The sequence below is a fragment of the Aedes aegypti genome, chromosome 1, assembly GCF_002204515.2.
Source record: "Aedes aegypti strain LVP_AGWG chromosome 1, AaegL5.0 Primary Assembly, whole genome shotgun sequence".
NCBI classification, from domain to species: Eukaryota; Metazoa; Arthropoda; class Insecta; order Diptera; family Culicidae; genus Aedes; species Aedes aegypti.
Window position 1 is genome coordinate 75,540,928 of NC_035107.1, and position 27,323 is coordinate 75,568,250.

The window sequence follows — 27,323 nt, forward strand, 5'->3', positions numbered from 1 at the left end:
TCAAGGTTTTAACGGGACGGAGTTCTGAACGTATGCAGAGGCCTGTCAAGGTTTTAACGGTAGTCGCGCCATGAGCTATGTCCTATTCGAACGCCGTGACCAGTATACCGTAATCAAAGATTTTACTGGCATCCATCCTGATGTCCTGGTTGGCACTCCAGGGGGCTAAGGCACTTTGAAAGCGGTACCAGGTCGCTAGTTCAGAACTACTTGCAAATATGTGTTTTTTTGTAGAGATTAAACAGAGCCCAGGCAGACTCTGCTTGAGCTTCTATTCTGATGGACCAGAAGCTCGGCCACTTCCCGGAGGAAGTGCAAAAGGTGGTATTTCATACGGATGTATGAATGTGTGTCGCTTGGAACAGGAAAAAAATCACAAGCTCCCACCGGAAAAGGACACCTCTGGATACTTCTAAAGGAGACCTCTGGAGACTTCCAGAGGAGACCTCAGAATAGTTTCAAAGGAGCCTTCTGGATACTTCCAGAGGAGGCCTCTGGATACTTCCAGAAGAGGTCTCTGGATGCTTCTGAAGGAGACCTCTGGATACTTCCAGAGGATACCTCTTGAGACTTCCAGAGAAGACCTTTTTTTTTCATGCATCTCTAGGAGTTAAAAAAATCTTCTTAAGACTGGCCTGTATTTGTTCATGCTCATGCCACAGTGTATGGTTTGGCACTGTGTGGGATTCGCAATGGGGCGCCTACCCACTAAAAACAGTCTCCTAGGTACACCGTCACCGTAAAGAATTCTTCTCCGGCACCACCTTGCGGTATTACTTCGAAGAAGAGGCGACACATGCTACGCGCACCCTTCATTAAGCCCTTCGGCTCCATCATTAATTTGTTAGTTCCTAAATTTTCGCTATCAGCGAATGCCATGCCATGCTGAGCCCTTCGGCTCCCATTAATAATTTGTTAGTGTTCCTAATTTGTTATCTAAACATGCCATATTCAGCCATTCGGCTCACGATACCATGGGTGCCAGAACTCCCTGACGAAGAAAGTTCTCTTGGTGCTGGACGCGTGCTATTTAGCACTCCAGGTTCTCGCGCACTACTCGGATAGTCCCCGGCGGTGAATCTACCCTACCCCGACGAAGAGTTCCCCGGAGGGGGAAGTTCTTCCGGTACCGATACTGCCCGGATAGGTGCCGAGGTCGGTCCTGCGATTCCGGTTGGCGGATGACTTCCGGTTCACCGGCGCCCTGACGACCAATTTCCGGTGCTTTTCCACGATCTACTCGGTCTTGTCCCCGACGGTAGATCAAGCCTACCTACCGGTTGGGTGCCGAGATCGGTTCGGCGATTCCGGTTGGGGACTGACTTCCGGTTCACCGGCGCCTCAACGACCCAGAACCAGTACTACGTCGCGTTCTACTCGGTCTAATCCCCGGCGGTGGATCTAGCCTACTCCGGTCGCGCCGCGTGCACCATTTTTTTTTTTTCCCTCATCTGTAGAGCCTTTTAACCACTGCTTCCATTATTTAGGAATATTGTGGTATGACCCATATTTTATTTGGTGCTCATCAAATATCCTTTCACAATTGAGATGTGATAGACATTGGTTGATGTGTCACACTGTCCCAACTGGGCACAACTCGTTTTATAAAGTCTATTACCCTATTAGGACTACCTTGCCAAATTTCCAAGGGCTCTAATAACCCTTTTCCAAATGTTAACGTTCTTTGATTAAGCAATGCTCCGCAGTTGCAGAGTAAATGCTCAGCAGTTTCGTCTTCAGCTTGACAAAAACGACACTCAGAGGATTGTATTTTTCCTATATTTTTAAGATGATACCTACTTGGGCAGTGACCGGTCATCAGGCCAGTTATTACCCTAAGATTTCCTTTATTAAGATTCAGTATAGCCCGGGCTTTAGCTAGACTGGGTTTTATGAATCTTTTCGCTTGCTTGGATGTATCCGTGGCGTTCCAATTGGATTCTACCATGGACATTTCCCAATTTTTCAGTTTCATCCTGAGAGTGCACTCAGGAATACCACAGAACGGTTCAGGGCCGACAAAGCTCGAAGCTGCACCCTGTCTTGCTAGATTGTCGGCGATTTCATTCCCCTCAATTCCACAATGGCCGGGCACCCAGTACAATGTAACTTCGTTCCTACTGGCCAATTGCTTCAAAGAAAGAATGCATTCCCACACTAACTTTGATCTACATGTGAATGCCTTTAGAGCATTCAAAGCTGCTTGACTGTCTGAGAAAATACAGATCTTTGCAAACCTATAGTAGGCTGACCATACGTACCGTATTTAACGGGACAGTACCGTTTTCATCCCTTCGACGGACTGTCCCGTCGTTTTATGGAAAATGCTCGATTTGTCCCGTATTTTAGGAAATGGAGAATCGGCACATAATTTTCAACACCAGTAAAAAAATGAAAATAACAACATAACAAACAGTTTTTAGAAATATTTCAGAGTTCATTGTCTTACTCATCTATTTTCCAAGCAATAATTAGTTTCTCAAACAGAGTTAAACTTGACCCGTACATGCTCCTGATTATTTTTTTTGCGTTTCTTTACTTATATTTATGCCAAATTTAGGTGGATTTCTAAAATACGGATCTTCATAAGATTCATATAATACCTAAAATGAATAAGAATAACTATGTGTTCACTTCTGATACGCAATTGATTGGATTAATTGTTTAAATAGTGGATATTTCAATAGAGTAATGGAATATTAGAAAGAAACGTGTGATTTTGAAAAATTGAAAAGTGTAACGATTTTTTTAGGAAACTCTTGAAAACGCTGCTTTTCGGAAATCAAAGAATGAGCTTCAAGGTTCTTAAGTGATTTTTATTGAATCATACAGACATGTAGCTTGCGATTGCATAATCTGGTTCTGCTACTTTCCCTCGAATAACGGTTTCCCGAATGTCGTTCTCCCAACGCCAGTTCTCAGAATGCTAGTTCCCCGAAAACCCCGTTTCTCCGGATAGCTCAGTTCTCCGAAAAGTTCTAACACTCATAATTGTCATAGCCTTTTGTGTTTAAAGGTGGTGAACAATATGTATTTTTGGCAATATGTATTTAGTCGAGAATGATTAAATATTTCCTTCTTTGGTAGCTTATCGATCTTTCTAATTCATCACAATCTCACTACCCGAGCAGAAGCAAAGTTCTGACCATTAAATCGAGGTATTGATTTGATTGACATAAGAGATAAAAGATCTGAAGGTAATATCAAAATTTTATTCCTGGAACTTCTGAGCCATAGCCAAATTTGATGTTGGAAGATCTAAGGAACAGCTCGTTGATATTGGTGAGATCTTATAAAAGCTAAATATGATATGCTAATAGTATTCCAGAAGTTAATTTTAGATTTGAGCTGAAATCGAATTCAGGTTAACTTATGCGTTCATGAGTCCTCTCATGGCGTAGTGGTTAACGCGCCCCAACTAGAGATCGGGGAGTCGTGAGTTCGATTCTCACTGAGAAGACGTGTAACTTTTTCGCAAATCTTCACATCAATTTGTCCATCTAATCCAATTGCAAATTATATGTAATGTTTAGCTTTTCGGTAGTTGTTAAACTTCCACTCGGCTGGTTAGCCGTAAACCACGATTCATAATTAAAAACAAGTAATTTTAGATATTATTTTTGGATCTTTTATCTCTTATATCTTTCAAGTTAATATCACTTTTGCATATCAAAATTTGCTATTACTTAGCTTCTTTCGCCTGCTCGGGTAAAGACTATTCTTGCACTTTTTTGAGCTGCATTGCTTTACAAGGGAACGGGCCATTCGGGGAACTGGAATTCGGGGAAAAGTAGCACAATCGCATAATTTATGTCTTTTAAAATTGTCCCGTTTTTATCTGGTTGGCTTATGGTCAGCCTACTATAGTTTCTTTTGAGACAAACATTTGTACAGTCAATGATGGCTTGTATTTCAGCTTGGAATACAGTGGGACTGCGCCCCATAGCGATTACCTTGCTGATACCAGGGCCGAAAACTCCAGCTCCGGTATTGTCGCCCATCTTTGACCCGTCGGTATAAAACACAATAGAACCTGCACGTAAACTTGGCCCACCAGAATCCCAAGTATAGCGGCTTGGTTTAACCACTTTAAAGGGAACATCATAGTTGGTCTTCGTTGTCATCCAATCTTCTATTGTTTTGTTATCTGAATTCAAATTGAATTCCTTGATGATTTTCATGTGACCAATCAAATCACCATCTAGTATTTTATTATAACGAATAAACTGCAAGGCATTTTTTGCAGCTTGCAGTTTAATGAATTGATGCAAAGGCAGTATATTAAGAAGGGCATCCAAGGCAACCGATGGTGTACTTTTCATTGCCCCTGTCATTGATATACAAGCAAGTCTCTGCAACTTAGCCAGCTTCTTCTGAGCAGTTACCTCATTTGTCTTGGGCCACCATACCAGTGAAGCATAACTAATTTTTGGTCGGACTATTGCTGAATAAATCCAGTTTACCATATTAGGTCGCAGTCCCCAAGTTTTTCCTAGGGCTTTATTGCAGACCCATAGGGCATTAGTACCCTTACTTATGACCTTGCTCAGATGAGAGTTCCAGTTCAATTTCTTATCCAAAGTAACACCAAGGTGTTTAACTTCTTCCGAAAATTGAATTTGAACTCCATTCAAAGAAGGCTGTATAAGCTTTACCTTTTTCCTTCTGGTAAAAGGCACGATAGTAGTTTTTGAAGGGTTTACGTTTAACCCCTCTTTCCTACACCATTTGAGAGTAATGTTTAACGCAGTTTGCAACCGATCGGAAATCGTGTTATCAAACTTCCCACGAACCAAGATGGCCACATCGTCGGCATATCCAATTACCTCAAAACCTTGATCTATTAAATTTCTAAGGAGTTCGTCTACTACAAGAGACCACAGTAAGGGCGATAACACTCCTCCTTGAGGACATCCCTTCGTAGATCTTATAGATATTTGCGCACCTCCTAGATCAGCAGAAATTGTGCGACCCTTGAGCATGGTCATAACCCATTCGATAACACTTTTATCCAAGCCCCTTGCTTCCATGGCTGAACTCATAGAGCTATAGGATGCATTATCGAATGCTCCTTCAATATCGAGAAAAGCAACCACGGCTATTTCTTTGGCTTCAAGAGATTTCTCGATTTTATTTACCAGCGACTGCAGCGCCGTAATGGTAGATTTACCTGATTGATACGCAAATTGGTATTTACAAAGAGGCATTTCTATTAAACTTGTTGACTTGATGAAGTCATCAATTATTTTTTCCATTGTCTTTAAAAGAACAGAGGAAAGGCTTATAGGTCTAAAGGCTTTGGGAGTTGTTTTATCCTTTCTTCCAGCTTTTGGAATGAAGACAACTCGAACCTTTTGCCACGCTTTTGGAATATATGAAAGCGCAACACTTGCTTTGAATATTTCGGTTAAGAGCGGACAAAGCGTCTCTTTTCCTTGTTGCAGTAAAGCTGGGAAAATATAATCTTTCCCGGCAGATTTGAAAGGCTGAAAAGAACTCAATGCCCATTCGACCCTCGAAGGCGTGAAGATTTCACAAGCTTTCTGATAGGCATTTATCGACCATACATGTCTTGCCTCATCTGAGACCTGTTCTTCATCCGAATATGGGATCGATTCAGGGAAATGAGTTCTCATCATTACTTCCAGTGTTTCAGAAGAGTCAACAGTATAACTGCCGTCTTCTTTTTTAAGGCAACCTAGACCATTTGAATGGTCTTTTGAAAGGACTTTGTGCAGCCTTGCAGCTGCAGGAGCGTTGTTGATGGTTTCACATACCCGTCTCCAGTCCTTACGTTTGGCGTGCCTTAGTTCTCTGTTGTATTCTGTTAGGGCTTTTTTGTATTCAACCCAATCCAAAGTGATCTTTGCTCTATTGAACAACCGCCTGGATTTCTTCCTCAATCCTGCCAGCTTGTCATTCCACCAAGGCACATCCCTGTTAGATGACCTTTGTTGAATAGGACAGCTAGCATGATAAGATGAGACCATTTGGTCAATGATCCCATCAGAGGCATTTTCCAGTTGTGAAACAGTCGTGAACTGTTCACCGTTAAACGAATTCTTATTCGTTAAATGAAAACGATAGAGACCCCAATTGGTTTTCTTCGGGTTTCTATAGCTTTCTGTTATTTCTGATCCAGCTTTAAAATCGAACCGGATTTGTTTATGATCTGACAATGATTCTTCATCAGAAACATGCCAGTTCACAATCTTCTCCGATAACAAGTCGCTACAGATCGTGAGATCAAGAACCTCTTGTCTGATAGAGTTTACAAAAGTAGGAGAATCACCTCTATTACATATGTCTATGTTGTTAGACGACATGTAGTTTAAAAGATCTTCTCCTCTTTTATTAATATCGGTGCTGCTCCAAATTGTATGATGGGCATTTGCATCGCACCCTATTATAAATTGGGCATTAATTTTCTTACAGTAGTTGACAAAATGAACGACAGAGCATGGAGGCACATCTTCAACATCTCCAGGAAAGTAAGCAGAAGCAATACATACCTCCGTTTTCCCACGGATAGTTGGCACCTCTACTTTGATCGCAACAATGTCTCTACGGATAAATTCTGTAATTGGGACAAATTTTGTGTCCCTATTTACAAGAATAGCCGTCCGTGGTTTGGACTGAGTTTCGTCGTACAAAACTCTACAACTGCTCGAAGGGCAACCAAGTACCCTTCCATTATTTACCCAGGGCTCTTGAATTAGTCCCACATTGATATTTTCTTTGGTGAACCTTCTGCTGAGCACTGCTGATGCGCCCTTTGCGTGATGAAGGTTCACCTGGATAATTTTGATTCGATTCATATTACATTAACATGCTCCCACTCGTATCAAGCCTCTGAATTTAGGCTAAATATGAGTAGCCGATTATTTCGGAGAAGTACAAGGTCAACTGCGCCATTGCTCCGGGTAGCACAGTAAGGGCATAATACTGTGGAGGGTGCCCTGGTACTCCACAGGCACCGTTCACGGTTAGGTTTCTTTTGACCCCCCTAACCATTCATTCCTAGGCACGGTATGCTTTTAGCCGCATGACACCATGAATTAGGGGCCACCTGTATGATGGACTTATACCACCGGAACAGGCAATCCGTAGTGTTATTTCTAGCCTTGTTGCAATCGGCTACCGACACTACACGGCTATCTAGGCTATTCGAATATAGAAGCTGATATTGAGGATCAACTTCCATTGAGGCCGAATAGCACCATTTAGCGCTCCATCATCTCGCGCTCTACTCGAATGGTCCCCGACGGCGGATCCATCCTACTCCGACAGAGAGTTCCCCGACGTAGGAAGATCCCCCGAAACCGATCGGGAGCCATTTAGCTCTCCAACATTTGTGCGCGGCTCGGGCAGTATACAACCGGGCTACGAAACCCGACCCGAGTTATCGCCGCGCGCACTTGCTTGTTCCTCCCTCCACTTCCGCTGAAGCAATGACATTATTTTCGTCACCGCCATGTTCACCGCGTTCCACATCACCTCATCGCTACACATTCTATCCACTACATTGTCTACGGTTACGTCAGCACCACAGACCGCTGTCATTTCGCTACGTTCCGCAACAAAACGTGGACACTCGAAAATGACGTGTTCCGGCGACTCCTCTACGGCTGGGCACTCAGCGCAGAGCGGCGACTCTGCGTGGCCGAACCTGTGCAGATATTTCTTGAAACAGCCGTGACCTGACAAGAACTGCGTCAAGTGGAAGTTGACTTCTCCATGGGATCTGCTCACCCATTTCGCCAGATTTGGAATAAGGCGATAAGTCCATCTTCCCTTCTCAGCGGTATCCCACTCGCGTTGCCATTTCACCATCGTGTCGGCTCGGGCAGTCTTCCGGGCTCCTCTAGTACTACTAGCTTCGTAGCACTCCTTATCCTCTTCCAAAACGTAGCCGATAGGGGCCATTCCGGCAATCACGCATACTGCCTCCGAAGATATGGTTCGGTAGGCACTCGCTACCCGCATGGTCATCAGCCTATACGTGCTGCTAAGCTTGACTCGGTTCCTCTTCGTCTTCATTGCGGTTCCCCACGCCGGGCTAGCGTACCTCAGGATCGAAGTAGCCACGCTAGACAATAGCCTCCGCTTACTGCTGCAAATCGCCGAGTTATTCGGCATGATCCTGGACAGCGCCGTGGCTGCCCTCGCTGCTTTCTCGCACGCGTGATCGACATGGCAGTTGAAGTTAAGCCGATCGTCGATCATTACGCCGAGGTGTTTTAGCTCCCGCTTTGAGGCTATGGTGTGTTCTCCCACTGTAATCTCAGCCTTCTGCACCACTTTTCGGTTGCTGATAAGCAACAGCTCCGTTTTTTGGTGGGCTATCACCAGTTTCTTCTCGTACATCCAGTTTTCGACTGCGTCCACTGCTTCTGTAGCGAGAACCTCCACCCTTTCCAGTAAGTCACCAATGACCACGAGCGTGATGTCGTCTGCAAACCCGACGATTTTGACGCCTGTTGGCAGCCTAAGCGTCAGCACTCCGTCGTACATAGCATTCCACAGCGTTGGACCCAGGATAGAGCCCTGTGGAACTCCCGCATTTACCGACCTCGTCTTCTGTCCTTCGCTAGTGCTGTAGCTCAAGACCCGGTTTTCGAAGTAGCTTCCTAGTATCTTGCACAGATAATCCGGAACCTTCATTTTATGTAACGCCACAGTAATGGCTTCCCAGCTTGCACTGTTAAAGGCGTTTCTCACATCTATCGTCACGACAGCACAGTAACGGTTACATCTTCGTTTTTGTGTCCTTGCTTTGTCGGCTGTGTCAATCACTGTTTTGATGGCATCTACCGTTGACATTCCTTTCCGGAATCCAAACTGCCACTTCGACAGTCCACGCTCTCCCTCAGTGAACGCCATTAGTCTATTGAGGATGATCCTCTCCAACAGCTTTCCGAGTGTTCCAGAGAAGACCTGTGGAGGCTTCAGAGGACCCCTCTAGAGACCTCCAGAGACTTCTAAAGGAGACTTCTGGAGATTTCTAAAGTAGACCTCTGGATACTTCCAGAGGATATATTTTTAGACTTTCAGGGAAGACCTGTGGAGATTTCAGAGGAGGCCTCTAGAGACTTCTAGAGGAGATCTCAGAATAGTTTAAGAGGAGCCCTCTGGATACTTCCAGAGGAGACCTTCTAGACTTCTTAAGGAGACCTCTGGACACTTGCAGAGGAGACCTCTGGAGGCTTCCAGAGGAGACCTTTGGAGACTTCTAGAGAAGGCCTCTGGAGACTTCTAAAGGAGACCGCTGGAGACTTCCTGAGGAGGCATCTAGAGACTTCAGAGGAGCCCTCTGAAGATTTCTAGAGGAGACCTCTAGATACTTCTAAAGGAGAGTTCTGGATACTTCCAGAGGATACCTCTTGAGACTTCCAGAGAAGACCTGTGGTGGCTTCAGAGGAGGCCACTAGAGACTTCCAGAGGAGACCTTCTAGACTTGTAAATGAGATCTCTGGCTACTTCTAAAGGAGACCTCTGGATACTTCCAGACGAGACCCTCTAGAATTCTAAAGGATACCTTTATAGACTTCCAGAGAAGACGTCTGGAGATTTCAGGAAGAAGCCTCTAGAGACTTCAGAGAAGATTTCCAGAGGAAGTCTCTTGTGACTTCCAAAAGAAGCCTCAGGAGACTTTTAAAATAAATTTTCGGAGACTGCCAGAAGAAGCCTTTTTTTAAAGCGAGCTTCTGGACAATTCCAGAGCTAATCTGTTCCAGAGCTTCCATCTGGAAACATTCAGACCAAGCCGTGAACGTCTGGAGAAAGCTGCTGGAGATTTCCAGAAAGCAAGCCCTGGGGAGTTTCAAAGAGTAAGCCCCTGGTGACATATAGAGAGTAATCATTTAGATACATCCAGGGCCCCTAGAGCCATCCAGGGAGCAAACCTTTGAAGACTTCCAGAGAAATCGTCTGAAGATTACCAGAGTGAAAGTCTCTGGGTAATTCTAGATTTGCTCTAGAGCCACTCATAGTGTAAATCTTTAAACCAAATTTGACTGTGTGCATGAGAACAAGATGAAGAATCAATCACTAGATAAATGAGCTCTATTAAGCCCATCGTTAAGACAAAACTATCTTCAGTTTGTATTTCATCTCTTATAAAAATCGTTTTTCGTTTTCTTCCAGCCATCTTCGGCACCATCTACGTCCACTATAAGCTAACGACCAAGGAGTCCCGCCCGTACACCCGCGAAGACCTACCCACCAATGTCCTCTACAACGCTACCAAGTCACAACTTTTCGATTCTCCATCACCTCCCAAATCCGGCACCAACCTACCGATCATCTTCGGACGAACCGTCGATGGCCTACTGCAGCAGATCATCGGGAACGCCATGCGCGATATCGTCAGCCCAGCCCTGGAGGAAATCGTGGCCAATCCACGGCGGATCATCGATCTGCTGAAGGAAGACATCTGGCTGGGAATCGATAAGCTGCATGAGCGAGCGTCCCGAATCGATGCCCCCAAAATGATCGCCGTTGATTTCGTTCTGAAGGCTACGGTGCACTTGGAGAAGATACGGATCGCTCAGGCAAGGGCCGCCGAGATGGGAACGGATCCGGTGTTTGGGACGTCTTCCTATCTGGCGACACAAGAAAAGGAGCTGGAATTTTTGAAGAAGATTTGCGAGATCCTGATCATATTTTTGCTACCCCGAGGGTACTCGCTATCGCCGATCAAGGATTTGCTGAGCGAGGTGGTATCGTATAAGGTGCTGTTTCCGGTGATCAGGCTGGTGACCTCGCCGGATTTTATCAACCAACAAATTGTGGAGTGCATCGAGACGAAGCTGGTGGCGGTGGCGATTCACAAGAGAAGCTACGAGTATGCGGCAAACTTTGAGGATTTCTTGAAGGTGATCAACGGAAGCGCAACGATGGACGAACTGCACTCGATCCGGGGAAGCATCGTGAGCGACATCATGCAGGCGACGACGATGCAAAATCTGCAGAGGACGAGGGGCTTCGACAGCGAAATGTTCGTTGGGAAGAGTGCTAGTGGGTAAGATATTGGGAAAAGATGTTCTTGACGGATGATAATTACGTGATAATTTTTATGCCATTTCAGTAATAACTCCGGTGACTCGGAGAGCAATCCATCGCGAGCGGAGATTACGGCATCATTGAAGTTGAAGAAGTACATTCAACAACTGTCATTCGCAAAGAGCCAATGCGAAAAATGTCTGTCCAAACTTGGATGGGACGGGAACGTGAGCAACGAGATTGATCTCTCCATACTGGACATTCTCTCCACCGTTGCCGGCAGAAGACACTTTATGGTCTTCCTCGAACCACTGAAGGCTTCTTCACTGGTAGGATTTTACACGACCGTTGAAGAGCTGAAACACGCTCCAAAGAGCTCGTGGCATCAACTGGGGGCAGAGATCTTCTATACTTACATACGATGCCCTAACTCGGAGATTCCTGTAGATAAAGCCACTCGAAAGAAAATGGAGTCGTTCTTGGTGGGAGACAGTGGAACTGACGTCTTCTTCGAAGTTCAACGCGACTGTTTGATAACGTTGGAAGAAAAGTACTACCAGCCGTTTTTGCTTAGTGAGGAATATACCAAACTGAAGAGCTCGCTGACTCAGGAAGACTTCAAAGAAATCACCTTGAGCACATATCTGTCTTCCAGTACGGAAAGTCAAGATGAGACGGCGTCCAATGCTTCCTCGGCCAGCGGAGACGTAGATCCGGTGATCATGGATTTGAGTAACCATTCTACCTACGCTAGGACAAAGCTGGAACAGTTGGATGAAAAGTTATCCAACAAGAATCAGGCGTTAGATGCTTTGAAGCAATCGCTGAAACCTGACTCGAAGCTTCTATCGATTCTAGAGAAGGAGATCGATTGGTTGAAGGGAGAGAAGCGCCAACTGGAGGCGCATCTTTTGAGAACCGAAGTTTGGGGTGAATACCTCGGGAAGTGGCGTGCCATAGTGGAGAGTGTAGACTTTTCGGACGACAAGGAACCTCAACCACAGTTCATGATAGTTGTCCAAGTGGACGAAGTGAATGACTGTGGTAAAGAGGACGTAGCTACTGCGATGGACGCCGCCGACAGCATCTCTACGGGTTGGGTCGTTGTCCGATCATTGGCTCAATTTCACGATCTGCATCGTAAGCTTCGACCGATGTGTTCCGATCTGAAAACAATTGATCTTCCATCGAACAACGCATTCAAGTTGTTTCTGTTGAAGAACGACAAATCTCTACTGGAAAAGTCCAAACAGCAGATTCAAAAATATCTCAACTTCATCCTGGAGGATGACCACCTCAACCAAAGCGAAGCACTGTACGAATTCTTGAGTCCAAGTTCGGAGAAGCTGAAGCAGAGTGCGAATCCGTCACCGTCCAAGAAGCAGTCCAAGTTTTCGTTGGCAACACTGTTCAAGGCTAACAGCGAAAAGCTTGACCAATTCTGGGGTCCACACTTCCGGTTGAACACTGCGGATTTCCCTGACGATGATCAGGTAAGTTTTTGACTTCTACAACAAAAATGTTGATCATGTCTCTAATGACTTGCAGGTATCCATGTACTTGGAGGGATCAGCTGAAAACGGGGCAGCCAAGTCGCAACAGGACCCAGACGCCAAGGACTCAATTGCTGAACCGCTGTATTCTCTCCTCGGTGAAATATTCGACATGGGCGGTGTCTTCAAGTGGCTCCGCCGCAGTTTGATCTCGTTCGTTCAAATCACCTACGGTCAAACCATCAATCGTCAGATCCGGGAATCGATCAACTATCTCTTCGAAGAACCCATGCTGCACACCTACGCATCGGCCGTTCTGAAAACCTATTGGCCCGGCGGAGTCCTTACCATAAAATCCATGGACCGCTCTGAAGACCAACAGGAAATGACGATGAATGCCGCCAAGTCCCTATTGCTGGACAACATTCCCGATCTGCTGTGCAATCTCATCGGTGCTCAGAACGCCCGCAACGGCATAATGAAGCTGTTCGACAACGCCCAGAATCCACTGTACAACAAGCAACTGTTCTACGACATCTTGGAAATCCTCATGCTCGAACTTTTCCCCGAGATCCGACAGCTGAAGGTCCCACCGAGTGTGACGGCTGTGGCAGTTGTGGGAGGCTCGGCCGTCTCAACTCCAACGCATGCTGGCCATGCTCAAACCATTGGAGGATCTTCGGCCCAAGCCACCCCGACACGAATCATATCAAGAAATTGAAACGATGATTAAGGCCACTATGGAAAAATCCACCGAAAATGAGAAACTGGAACAAGGAAGCACGCATTCCCTGAAACGATTAATTCCTCATTGCAATTCAGTTTGAGGCTTTGTCTCCCATATCTGTTTGAACAATAGTGAGTCCCAAGATACATATATATTTGTGAAGAATTTGTGAAACCCGTACAATCTAGTCCCCACCCGAAGCGAGTGTTTATGTGCAACTTAAAGGATACAAAAAAAACAACTGTTGATAGCTAGGATTATGGCTACACTATAACTAACTATGATAAAATATTGGTACTTAACTGTGACTGCTACATTATAATGTAGGGCATTTTACGATCTTGATTTATCTCATTATGTGAATAAATTATTGGATGAATATTCAGGTAGAAAAATTGTTTGATTCATTGGACCGATAATTCTTTACTCTAGTAGACGGACAATCACCAAGTATTCAAGACAGGCTCAAGTCCGCGTCAATCGTAACACTGCTTATCTAGGTGAGCCCTGTCGCACTCGGTTGCGCTTGTCAGCATGCACCTTATGTTTGGTGCATTCACCATTTCCAATGTTCGATACACAATTACATGGTTCATCCGCGAACCAACAAATCGACTGGTTCTAGTGAAAATCGTACCTCGGCTATTGAACCCACCTTTCCACATGAAGCCTTGTTGCTCACTGTTGAATATTAGGCAGGTACGTAACGCTGAAATTCAACCTCCTCCCCTTGTATGGAAAATTAAAAAAAAAATAATGAGCCATAACGCTTGAGCCTACTCCTTCTCCCCATGGAGCCTTACGTTATTTGTGGACGGTGCCTTACTCTGACAACATTCTCAAACAAAATTGCATAGCGTCTTTCATTGAAATTATCAGTCTTGTAAGCTTCCCAGGGAAGTTGTTCTCGTATTTTATTTTCCATTCTTAGCTAGAGAAATATCCTCAATTTTATTTGTTATTGCTAATATCTTTGGACATTTTGTCAACCACTCAGGGTATAGAGAATCTTCGAATCTACCACAGGATAAATGAATGCAAAATGGTCTATTGACACAGAATGCTCTCAGGTAATAACTGTGGAAGTATTCATATGAACACTAAATAAACTGAGAAGCAAGCTCTGGTATGTTACCCCAGAAAGAATAAGATTGTCTTTTAGGTTCTGAGGACTACAAGTAATAGAATTTCAGGCGCGTTGCGGCCAATTTAGAAGAAAAATTCAAACAGCTCTCGCAGTCTGAAATGCAAGCATGTTGCAACCAAAGATGTCCGCAAAGAGACGCACCAGACCGAATACTTGACACAAATTGTTAAAAATACCACAGAGTTTAAACTGCGGGAGGAAAATTCGAAATGGGGAGCCGGCTCCTATTCCTATCACTTTTGATTCACTTCGCCTTTTTTTTGATGTTGGATAACGTCCTTCGGCAACTTATGGGGGTACAATTCCAAAAAAACGAAAAATTGAGCGTGTAACGAAAAGTGGTCAGGTTTTGACCGCTAATAACTTATTTATTTATTTCTTTATTTCAATTTATGTAACGTAAGGAAACTCCTTCTTGAGATGTTACACTGTGGTGATTCCATTAAAACTTTTTAACTAACTCGAATTATGTTCCTGAATTCGATTTTCCTGAATGTTCTACTGCAAGCGCTCAAGTTCTCTAAGCAAACCCCCTTTGAAACCATAAATATTAGCAGTTGACTTAAGGGTAGGAGACAAACGATTCCAATTGTTAATGCCTCTCACAAACAATGATTGTCCGTAATATGCAGATGAGTGATTGGTTATTACTAGGCTCATAGTTCTCGTATTTCTCATGAATTGAAGCTTGTCGTAGAGATAGCGAGGCGTTTTACGTTTGATGATGATGTACACTTGTAAACAGGCTCTAAAACTATAAAATTTAGAAAACTGGCATCCTAACAAAACATCTTGCAAGTGGGATACATGAGAATACCTAGTAAGATTAAACACATATCTAACACATGCATTAAGCGCAACCCGTAGTCTATTTAGTGCAGAAGCTGTCGCATTACTAAACAAGAAATCACAATATATAAAATGAGGCAGAATTAAGGATTTGAACAATTTAATTTTCATAGCTGTGTCTAAGTGTTTTGTAGTTAGATTCAGCTTCTTTAAAGTACCGTATATTTTACCGCAACTTAGCCATTAATCGATATATTTTCAATATTTACACATCAATCGTTCGGAAATTTATCTACGCGTCGATTCAAATGGAGGACAGTATTGATTATTGACAACAAACTATTGAAAAATCGTAAAATGTTGACCCCTTTCTTATCTAACCAATCACGTTCAAGCACATTTTAGGGTTCCGCTTCCCACTATGAAAGCGCACCGGTCCTGCTTCTTCCCTCAGGATAGGGACGAATGACCTTCGGGTTAAAGTCCCTCACAAACAACAACAACAACATTCTTCCCTCAGTCATTCCGAATCGAACTGCCGTTGTGAACGGTTGTGTGTTCTTTTGAGTTGCGAGACACAAGTTGGCACTGTGCTATCGTTGTGTATTAGTAGGCTTTGATTAGATTTGGAAATAATAAATTCAGATTCACGGTAGACGCAACAAGGTAGGCTATTCCCACGTGTAAACAACGATTTTCCATCAAAACATGTGTCGTCATTCCTATCGTCAAGCATGGGGCCTTGAGGATAGTGAAGGAGAGCAGGCCTTGCTTTCTTTTGCACTCATTTGAGTTTGCGATAGGAATGACGTCACTGCCAAATGTCATTTTTCGGAGTATAATACCTTGCTTCTTTTTACCGTGTTCAGATTATTGTATGCACCTTCAGAGAGTGGACGTACTCAAATCAAGTTATCACATCTGGCTTCGAGGTGGGATCAAATTATTTGGAACACGAACTCGGAACACGCATTACGAATATTTCAAACGGATAACGAATCTATTTCAAAAAGACAAATATTTCTGAGGATTACGTATTTAGAGAAAACATTTTTGAATTGGTAAGAAATTAATGTGTCAAAAAAACAGTACACTGCTATACGCAGGACACTCCGCTGCTAATAGCAGGGAAGGCGTAAAAGCCTCTACCATTTGTAGAAATAAGCTATACTGCTACAAGCAGGACACTTTCACTGCGAAATGCAGGAAAAAATATCCACAATTGTTTGAAAAATAACAGATGAACTATTACCCTAGCAACCATCCCTATGACTAAGTTTAAATTTTTTTAGCTGAAACGGAAGCAAGAATGGAAGGATGGAATATAAATCCATTTAAGTTCAACCATCTTCCCGAGACACAAACCCGGAAGGAGTGGATGCGATGGAAACGAAACTTTGAGGTCATTGTTGCAGCCAGTGAGGAAAAGAACTCGACGAAAATCAAAAACATATTGCTTGCAAAGGGAGGCCTCGAGCTTCAAGATTTATTCTATTGCATAGAAGGAGCAGATGTTATCGAAGATGAAGAAAAGAAAATTGATCCCTACAAAGTAGCTTTAACGAAACTTGATGATCATTTTGCGCCGAAGCAGCATGAGTCTTTTGAAAGTAATGAATTTTGCAAGCTATCACCAGATGTTAACCAGGAAGGCAAACGTGAGACATTATCGAAGTTTTTGATGCGCTGTACAGAACAAGCCAAGATATGTAATTTCGGAAATACAAAAGCTGAGAGTCAAGACCTACGTATTAAAGATAAAGTGATTTATTATGCACCAACTGAACTACGAAAAAGACTGCTGCAAAAGGAGAAGCTAAAGCAATAGAAAACACCTTATCGAGAGATAATTCTGTACCTGCAGTTACGAATCACGATGCGCGACTTAACAGGTTGAATGCTAACGGCCAACGTTTCAACAGCACATGCTTTCGTTGCGGTCATCAAAACCATTATGGAACCAGTCGTCAATGTCCAGCGCGTGGGAGGAAATGTGAGAAATGCAACATAATAGGACAAATGTGCAGATCGGGAACAAGTTTCACACTGAGGCAAAAAAACTTCAAAGTTTCAAAAGGAATAATTATGATTTGGCGCCACAATCAATACTGTTGAAACTTGTTAGTTTGACTTATGATTTTGGTAAAAAAATTAATCACTAAATTTCATAAGTCATTTAATGAAATTCTCTCATAAACGCTATGGAAATCTTGTAAATTTAAAGATAGAAAAATTGGAATGCATGCTTTTTATTTCAGGCAACCTCAAAAATTGACATGTTCAAACAACATGTGACTATAATTTGCTGAGTTTGTACCCATTATCGATACCGGAGCAGTTGCATTAGTGATGGGTAAGAAAATTATTTAAAATTATGGCTCTAAAAGTATTGATAGATCTTACTTATGAAAATTATGATCCTATTTTTGAAATGCTTAAGCGTTCAATGAAACTATAATTTGACTAGTTCATAAGTAATGATTTATGGAAAACCTAAGTATTTTTGCCTCAGTGCAAGCGTAAGTACGATGAACCATCACCACATCACGGAGGGAAAAGAATGAAGTTTAGCCAAGTACGTGCAGCCGTAGCAGAAGAAAGCACCGACGATGGACAAAATGAACCGGAGAGTTTTATTTTCAATATTGGTGATGGAGATGAATATCAATGGAAAAAAGTAGGAGGTGTGCTGATACAGGTATTAATAGATTCAGGTAGTTCAAAGAATATTTTTGATGACACAACCTGGCAGTACATGAAAAAACAGAATGTGAAGAGTTGCATTCCAAATTATGTACCGAGCACAATTTTGAGAGGATACGGCCCGAATGCGAAACCATTGGAAATTGTTCATGTTTTTGAAGCTTCGATATCTGTTGATTCGTTAGACAGCAAACTTGAAACAATCGCGACGTTTTATGTTAAAAAAGGAGGACAACAATCATTGCTTGGTGAAGAAACAGCATAATCTCTAGGTGGGTTAAGAATTGGACTACCTGGTCCAGAGAATTCAATTAACCCGTAAAGTGGCAGGACGGACCTTAGTGCACAAAAATGCTTCAATCTCAGTCAATAGTCATCCGAATCCAATTCTTTAAAAAGTTATGGAAAGGGGATTAGTGTACCTACATTTTAGGGGGTGACCCATCCCTCCATACCCCTCCCCGCTTTTGTTTGACTCGAAAAACCTTGGCTCTTTAGTGTTTTTCTATAGCAATTTTACTAAGCATCATGAAAACAAAAATGCCATGCAGATTTTCGCTCTCAAAACTGGTCAAAATGATGAATTCAGACCTATGTAGGCATTTTGGACCATTATGGTCCTGTCGGAAGAGGACACCGGTGAATCCGGATTTATATAGGAGTGTTCATGTGAAAATGGCTGTATCTCAGTCATATACGAATCAAATCGCATTCTGCAGCCAGCATTCGGCAGCAAACCCTTAGGCTTATGTTTTTTGGTGGCGCTGGAAGTTGACGCATCCCCAATAGCCCATCCCCCTCGATGTTTAGTTTGAAATTTGTATGATTTTTCATGCAAAACTATAGAAATTTTGCTTACTACCGCAAAGAGGCTGTTTTCAAAGCAGTTTATATCTTCCACATATATCACAATGATGGCAGAATTCCTTCCTGGCTTACAATGACCTGTCTGGTCCTTCTGAAACTGATCTGGACAGCAGTGAGTACGAATTTTTCGGAAGGACTTTTATAGATGGCAAAATATTGGCTATACGTGAGTCAAGAAAGCATTCGATAGGTGCATCGTAAGTCTACTTTTTGAAGATCGCGATTCAATAGGAAGTATCACATCCGTTGACGAATCTGTGATTTCAAATTAGTTGAGTCCTGATATGTTGAAGAGATTACCAAGAAGCTTTTAGAGTTACTATACGAATTTCTGGAAATTCTTGGAATACGAAATCCTGGGATTTCAGTAGGAATACTTCTTGCATGCATGTAGGTATTCCAGGGTATTCTTCGATTCTGGTAAGAAATATTACAATGAAAAGGAATTTTGGACTTTCGATAGGAGTAAGTTTTAGTGGAAGTTAGGGATTCTAGTGGTTTATGGTGCATGTTCTATATTTTTGAATTTTGGATCCCAATTGGTGTTCATAAATCTTGGAGGATGCTTCAAGACACCGGTATGAATTTTGAGATTGCAATGGAAGTTCTTAGTTATCAAAACTTCTTTGTTCTGAGATTTCAGTTGAAATTGTTGGTATTCTAAGATTTAGGCTAGAATTCCGAAGATTTATAGAGTTTTCTAGGATTCCAGTAAGAATCCTAAAATACCTATGGGAACTCTGAAATTCCAATGAACCCTAAGATATATTGAAGATAATCTACGATTCCGGAAGAAATTATGAGGGGCAGTGTTGAGTTCCGGATGAAATCCATGATTTCAATGACAATTCCCCTGAGATTTCATGTAAGGTATGCTGGGACTCCAATTAGAAGTCTGTGCTTCTGGTTGGAGTTCTTAGGCCCTGAAAGCAATTCTGAGATTTCTATGGGTGGGAATTTTTAAATTTTCAAAAAAAAAAAAATACCAACAATTCCTTCCAAATCCAGTAACTTCCACCGAAATAGCAAAATTTCTACCAAAATCTCAGAACAACAACTGCTGTCCAAACAGATACAACTAAATTCCTAAGAAAACCTACCAAAATTTCAACAGTAAGAAAATTGAGGAACCTGTCCAAGAATTCCCATCAAGATTCCAGAATTATTTCCACAGACCCATAATTGTGAAATTTCAGAATTTTCTCCAGAAACTCAAGAATTGCTCCAATATCCTAGAGTGAATCTCCAGGAATTTACTTCAAAATCCCAACATTCTCACCTAAATCTCAGAATACCCACGATAAAACCAGAAGAACTATATGAATTCCTATTGCAATCCCAGAAGACACATCGCAATTCCAGAACTCGTTTCGGAATCTACGGAATCTCAGAAATCATACGAGGCTGCTAAGAGCTTCTACCCGATTCTCAGAAAACTTTCCTCAAACTTGAGATTACCGCCAACCGAAATCTTATAACCTCTAACAAAATCTAAGAATCGGAATTTCATCAGAATTTCACTTATCAGAAAATAGACATCAAAAACAGGCACCCTTGGCAAATGTTTTTTTTTGCCAAATATTCGGGAAATTAAAAAAAAAGGAATCTAATATCTTGAGGATCTGGATTTTCGATAGAAATTTTTGGAGTTTGGTTGAACTGCAGTGGGAGTAAGGTTTTATGAACGTTGTTCTGGAACTCCGAGAAAGTGCTGGTAATGGTATTCTGGATTTTGTTTATTACGTCCATGCATTTCAATGGGAATTTTGGAATTTCGGAGAAATCGATTGCATGCATGATATTTGAAAATGTATCTATCCAATACTTTGGTTTGAACTACTGGGATTTTGGCAGAGAATCTTTGATTCCGAAAGTAGTTGTGATATTTTTATGGAAATCCTGATAGAAGTTCTTGATACATGATGAGTGTTCTGAAGAATTCTTGGAATTCGAAAGTAATGCTGATAATTTAATGAGATAGTGGGTATTCTGAGATTGAGGAAATCCTATAAGCATTATGTGATTGAGGATGAAATCCTTTCATTTGGATAGACATTCTCTGAGTTCTCTATAGATTTATTGAGATTTTCAAGGGAGGATTCTGAACTCCAAAATTTCCGGTTCTAATATTTGAATATCGATAAAATTCTTGGATTCTGTCAGGGATTTTTTGGTGTAATTTCAGGAATTCCAATATATGGTGCAGGTATCCGATGGAAAACACGAATTTATAAAATAGGAATATGGAGAAGTCTTGGATATATAAAAAATGTCAAGAAAAATATATGAAATGCCTCAAAAGTTCTAGCATTCCGAAAAAAAAAACACTTGAAACTCGCTTGAATTTTGGTGGGAATTTTGAATGCATTGGCAGGTATATTTTTAGAAGTCGAATGTCATATGAAATTTGGCTTATGACCATAGTAGGAGAAACGGTTGAAATTCTGGAATTCCGATTAGAATTTTGCAATTTAGAAAAGATCTTCAGGAATCCAAGAACTTACACCAAAATCTCAAGCGGATGCCGTGTGAATTTTCCAATAATCGTTATCGTTTGGAATAGAAAAATCCAATCTACGAGATTTTTCTTGAATCCCTGTATCTCTAAATTTCTGTATTGAAATCCTACAACAATTATCATTTTTTTTAATTTCTTCAGAAAATTTAGCCAAAATTTTTGTAAACACAATGTAAACCTGAATTTCCAATGTAGTTTCAATCGCCTTCTCATCGAAATCTCACAACAATAGTTCTCCCTATCTATCACTATCAAAATCCTAGAATTCCTACCACAACACCAGATATTATATTATATTCACTATTTATCTGAATTCCATCATATATAATATCTAAATTCCAGTAATAATCGGAATTCCAGTATTCTAGCTTATGTCACAATACCCATTATAAAACTTCCATTTATTTCCACCGAAATTGAAGATTGAAATCACACATTGAAAACCCAGGATTTCTCCCCTAATACCAGGATTCCTATTGAAATGGCTGAATTCTCCTTGTAATGTTAGTAATTCACCCATAATCCCTAGATGCTGATCAGGATAATAAAATACCCTAAAAAATTCCAGATTGCCATTTTTACAGAAACTATACCATAAAACTAACATTTTCGCTTTCGGAATCTGATAATTCGTATTGAAAACTTAGGATTCTTCTCAAATTCTTAAACATTCTATAGACATTATAGTATTCTCACCGAAATTCTTGAAAACCCACACTAAAACTCTAAATTTGAGTGTAGTTCAACAGAATCCCTTGACGTCATACGGGAATCCCAGAATCTCTATTGACATCTCAAAATTTCTTTCAGATTCCAAGAGCTTTCATTGGTAGTGAATAAAGGCTCCCAAAAGTTCCCCCATAAATTGCAAGAAATCATACCGAAATGTAAGAAATGATACTGAAATCGTGGAATTTTCTACCGAAATCCAAAAATTTCTATCGAAATACCAATACATCAGAAATCAAAAGATATGTTTTCAAATTCCATCATTCCTTCCAAAATTTCCAGACAGGATTCTCTCCGGAATCACAAGATTCTCTCCAATGTTCCAGGATGATCTTCAGAATTCTAGAATTACCACAAAAACACCCGAATTCTTACCGAAATCAACGAATTTTCTAAAACTCTAGTAACTTCCTAAATCTTAATACATCAGAACTCTCAATTTCTACTGAAATCCCAGAACTCCCATCAAAATCGCAGAATTCTTACAGGAATCCAAAGATTTCAACTAGATGCCCAGAACTCGCGCCGAAATTTCTGATCGCCCATTGAAATCCAGCATTCGCACCAAAAATTTGTAAAACCTCCCATAAAACCTGCACGGTTTCTGTAGGTTCCTATAAATCCCGGATTTCTTACTAAAAACCCATAACTTTCATCGAAAACCCAGATTTCATATAAGAATCCTGAGAGTTCCTACACGATTTGCAGAAATCCTTGCAAAATTTAAAAATTCCCACCCATAGAAATCTCAGAATTGCTTTCAGGGCCTAAGAACTCCAACCAGAAGCACAGACTTCCAATTGGAGTCCCAGCATACCTTACATGAAATCTCAGGGGAATTGTCATTGAAATCATGGATTTCATCCGGAACTCAACACTGCCCCTCATAATTTCTTCCAGAATCGTAGATTATCTTCAATATATCTTAGGGTTCATTGGAATTTCAGAGTTCCCATAGGTATTTTAGGATTCTTACTGGAATCCTAGAAAACTCTATAAATCTCGGAATTCTAGCCTAAATCTTAGAATACCAACAATTTCAACTGAAATCTCAGAACAAAGAAGTTTTGATAACTAAGAACTTCCATTGCAATCTCAAAATTCATACCGGTGTCTTGAAGCATCCTCCAAGATTTATGAACACCAATTGGGATCCAAAATTCAAAAATATAGAACATGCACCATAAACCACTAGAATCCCTAACTTCCACTAAAACTAACTCCTATCGAAAGTTCAAAATTCCTTTTCATTGTAATATTTCTTACCAGAATCGAAGAATACCCTGGAATACCTACATGCATGCAAGAAGTATTCCTACTGAAATCCCAGGATTTCGTATTCCAAGAATTTCCAGAAATTCGTATAGTAACTCTAAAAGCTTCTTGGTAATCTCTTCAACATATCAGGACTCAACTAATTTGAAATCACAGATTCGTCAACGGATGTGATACTTCCTATTGAATCGCGATCTTCAAAAAGTAGACTTACGATGCACCTATCGAATGCTTTCTTGACTGACGTATAGCCAATATTTTGCCATCTATAAAAGTCCTTCCGAAAAATTCGTACTCACTGCTGTCCAGATCAGTTTCAGAAGGACCAGACAGGTCATTGTAAGCCAGGAAGGAATTCTGCCATCATTGTGATATATGTGGAAGATATAAACTGCTTTGAAAACAGCCTCTTTGCGGTAGTAAGCAAAATTTCTATAGTTTTGCATGAAAAATCATACAAATTTCAAACTAAACATCGAGGGGGATGGGCTATTGGGGATGCGTCAACTTCCAGCGCCACCAAAAAACATAAGCCTAAGGGTTTGCTGCCGAATGCTGGCTGCAGAATGCGATTTGATTCGTATATGACTGAGATACAGCCATTTTCACATGAACACTCCTATATAAATCCGGATTCACCGGTGTCCTCTTCCGAGAGGACCATAATGGTCCAAAATGCCTACGTTGGTCTGAATTCATCATTTTGACCAGTTTTGAGAGCGAAAATCTGCATGGCATTTTTGTTTTCATGATGCTTAGTAAAATTGCTATAGAAAAACACTAAAGAGCCAAGGTTTTTCGAGTCAAACAAAAGCGGGGAGGGGTATGGAGGGATTGGTCACCACCCAAAATGTAGGTACACTAATCCCCTTTCCATAACTTTTTAAAGAATTGGATTCGGATGACTATTGACTGAGGTTGAAGCATTTTTGTGCACTAAGGTCCGTCCTGCCACTTTACGGGTTAACATGCTGATGTCTATGGAGAAACGTCCTTTTCCGAAAATGAAGAATGTTAAGGTGAGGATTCCCATAAACCAGAGTATTACCCCAGTTACGCAAAGAGTTCGACGTCCACCGATTGCATTGTTAAACAAGATTGAAGACAAATTGAATCAACTGTTGACTATGGATATAATTGAACCCGTACCAGGTCCAGCACAGTGGGTATCTCCGCTGGTTACTGTCATAAAAGACAATGGTGACCTACGCTTATGTGTGGATATGCGCCGTCCAAACCAAGCAATTCAGAGAGAACACCATATGATGCCAACCTTTGAAGATTTTCTGCCACGAATCAAGTCAGTCGTTTAGATATCAAGAATGTTTTTCACCCAGTAAACTAGACATAGATAATCTTAAAAACAGTTATGTGTATTTGTATAATTATGTAGTTATTAATATTGTTGAATGTTCTCTTATTTTGATTATGATTAATTTAGATTGAGCTGGAAGAATCATCCAGACATATTACAACATTCATATGCCCCAAAGGGCTGTTCCGCTATAAACGTCTAATGTTTGGCATTTCATGTGCACCAGAAATGTTTCAAAAGATAATGGAGCATATTCTAGCAGAATGCGAAAATGTGGTTAATTATATTGATGATACGATAATCTTTGGTGAGACTGAGCAGGAACACGACAAAGCTTTGGAGAAAGTTCTGAATGTACTGAAAAGTCGGAATATCTTGCTGAACCAGGACAAATGTATTTTCAAAATAGGGAGGTTGAGTTTCTCGGGCATTTGATGTCTTCAGAAGGAATTCGTCCGACTGAAAGCAAAGTCGAAGCATTACAGAAATTTAGAGAACCAAAGACTTCCGAAGAGGTCAGGAGTTTTCTGGGACTTGTTACGTACGTTGGAAAGTTTATTCCTGATTTAGCTTCAATCACGGAACCACTCCGTCAATTAATATGCAAAGAAAACAAATTTGATTGGTCGCAAGAACATCAGAAAAGTTTTGAACATTTAAAAAGATTAATATCAAATGTACAAACGCTGTCATTTTTTGATAACTCATTGAGGACACGAGTGATTGCGGATGTCTCACCAGTAGCTTTAGGTGCGGTTTTGGTTCAATTTGATGGAATAAAAGATTGTAACCCTCGTATCATCAGGTATGCAAGCAAAAGTTTAACTGTGACGGAATAAATATATTGTCAAACGGAAAAGGAAGCATTAGCGTTGGTATGGGCTGTGGAAAAATTTTCAATGTACCTCATAGGTCGACAATTTGAATTAGAAACGGATCATAAACCACTGGAGATTATATTTTCACCTTCATCTACACCTTGTGCTAGAATTGAACGGTGGGTGTTAAGGCTTCAAACATTCAAATTTACCGTTAAGTACCGGAAAGAATCAGAAAACATAGCAGATTCTCAATCACGACTTGTTGTTGGAAATGATCCAGTTGAGTTTGAAATTGACAATCATTTTCTTGTTCTTGCTGTTCAAGAATCAGCGGCCATTGATGTGGGTGAAATCGAAAATGCATCTAAAGTGGATCTAGAACTCAAAACAGGTAAGGATTGTCTTGTGCAGGAAACTGGACTGATCCTTTAGTAAAACCATATGAACCATTTTGAAATGAGTTTGGTTTGATTGAAGATACAATTGTACGAGGAAATAAATTGGTTGTTCCACAAGAATTGCGTCCTAGAATGCTTCAGTTAGCACATGAGAGTCATCCAGGAGAGTCGATTATGAAGAAAAGGTTACGAGATCGAGCTTGGTGGACAGGTATGGACCGCGAAGCAAAAGAGATTGTTTGAAACTGTGAAGGATGTCAACTAATAGGACTACCAAGTAAGCCGCTTCCAATGAGTAAACGAGAGTTACCTACAAAACCATGGATCGATGTTGCTATTGATTATGGGACCACTCTTTTCAGGAGAATACTTACTAGTGATAGTGAATTATTTCAGTAGATATAAAGAAGTTGAAGTCATGTCAAAGATCAATTCTCCGGAAACTGTCAACAAGTTGAATAAGATTTTTATACGTTTAGGATATCCAAGAACTATAACTCTCGACAATGCAAAACAATTCATTGCGAAAGAGTTTGAGGAATATTGTAAATTACACGGAATTTATTTGAATCATTCAGCACCATATTGGCCACAGGAAAATGGATTGGTTGAAAGACAAAATAGATCGCTTTTGAAAAAATTGCAAATAAGTAATGCATTGAGAAGAGATTGGAAGAAGGATTTGAACGATTATTTAATCATGTACTACACGACCCCGCATTCAACAACAGGTAAAACTCCTACGGAATTATGTTTTGGACGTACAATAAGATCTAAGATACCATCCATTGAAGACATAGAAACAATTCCAGTTTCATCGGACTATCGTGATAAAGATATAATAAACAAACAGCAAGGAAAAGAAAAAGAAGATAGAAGACCCCAGACAACCAAAATGTACGTATAACGAAATCACCTGGAGGCGTTGTATGTGCAAAATTTCACTTATAAGATGTCGCGAAAAGGCCTTCTACGTACAAAAGTGGAGGCGATATGCGTGCATATATTATGTGATGAATAATAACATACAATACGAGTGTATAAACTGTCTACCGAACTAACCTGTGAGCTTATGCGACTTAACGTCTGATAACAAATGTTGATTTGACAGCTGCTACGGATTGATTCGACTTACCTTGCACAAGTGTACGAGACGAAACAAATTGTACAAATGAACTCAGAAAGAAGTGTTTTATGCGAGGAAACTCATCAATCTGACGAGTTTATCCACGGTGTTTTGCGGGTTTGATGTAATTAGTATGAATAAACGAGTTGTAACGTGAACTTTCATGCGATTTCTGGTTGTTTGGGACGTCATGCTCATGAATCGGATCGGATATTAAGGATGGAGATATTGTTTACAACGTTTGGGAGATCGAAATATAAAGTGACAAATCGTACAGGAGCCCGAGCTATAGTAGAAGATCAAGAAACAGGAGTCACATACGAAAGAAACATTGCAAATTTGAAAAAGGTTAACCCTTCCATATCAGCCACAACATTCAATTGCGAAGACTATAACAACCCTACATACAAT

At 41.1% G+C, this 27,323-nt stretch overlaps 1 protein-coding gene across 1 annotated transcript in view; it reads left to right on the forward strand.

Annotated features, from left to right (window-relative positions):
- Window positions 1–13,619, forward strand: part of LOC5569926 (sorting nexin-25) — a 35,585-nt gene extending 21,966 nt beyond the window's left edge. Inside the window, exons 2-4 of the mRNA XM_001658773.2 lie at window positions 10,147–11,023; window positions 11,090–12,497; window positions 12,553–13,619. Of these exons, the coding sequence (XP_001658823.2) occupies window positions 10,147–11,023; window positions 11,090–12,497; window positions 12,553–13,218 (2,951 nt within the window). The 3' untranslated portion in view covers window positions 13,219–13,619. The remainder of the gene's footprint in view (window positions 1–10,146; window positions 11,024–11,089; window positions 12,498–12,552) is intronic.
- Window positions 13,620–27,323: the final 13,704 nt, after the last annotated feature.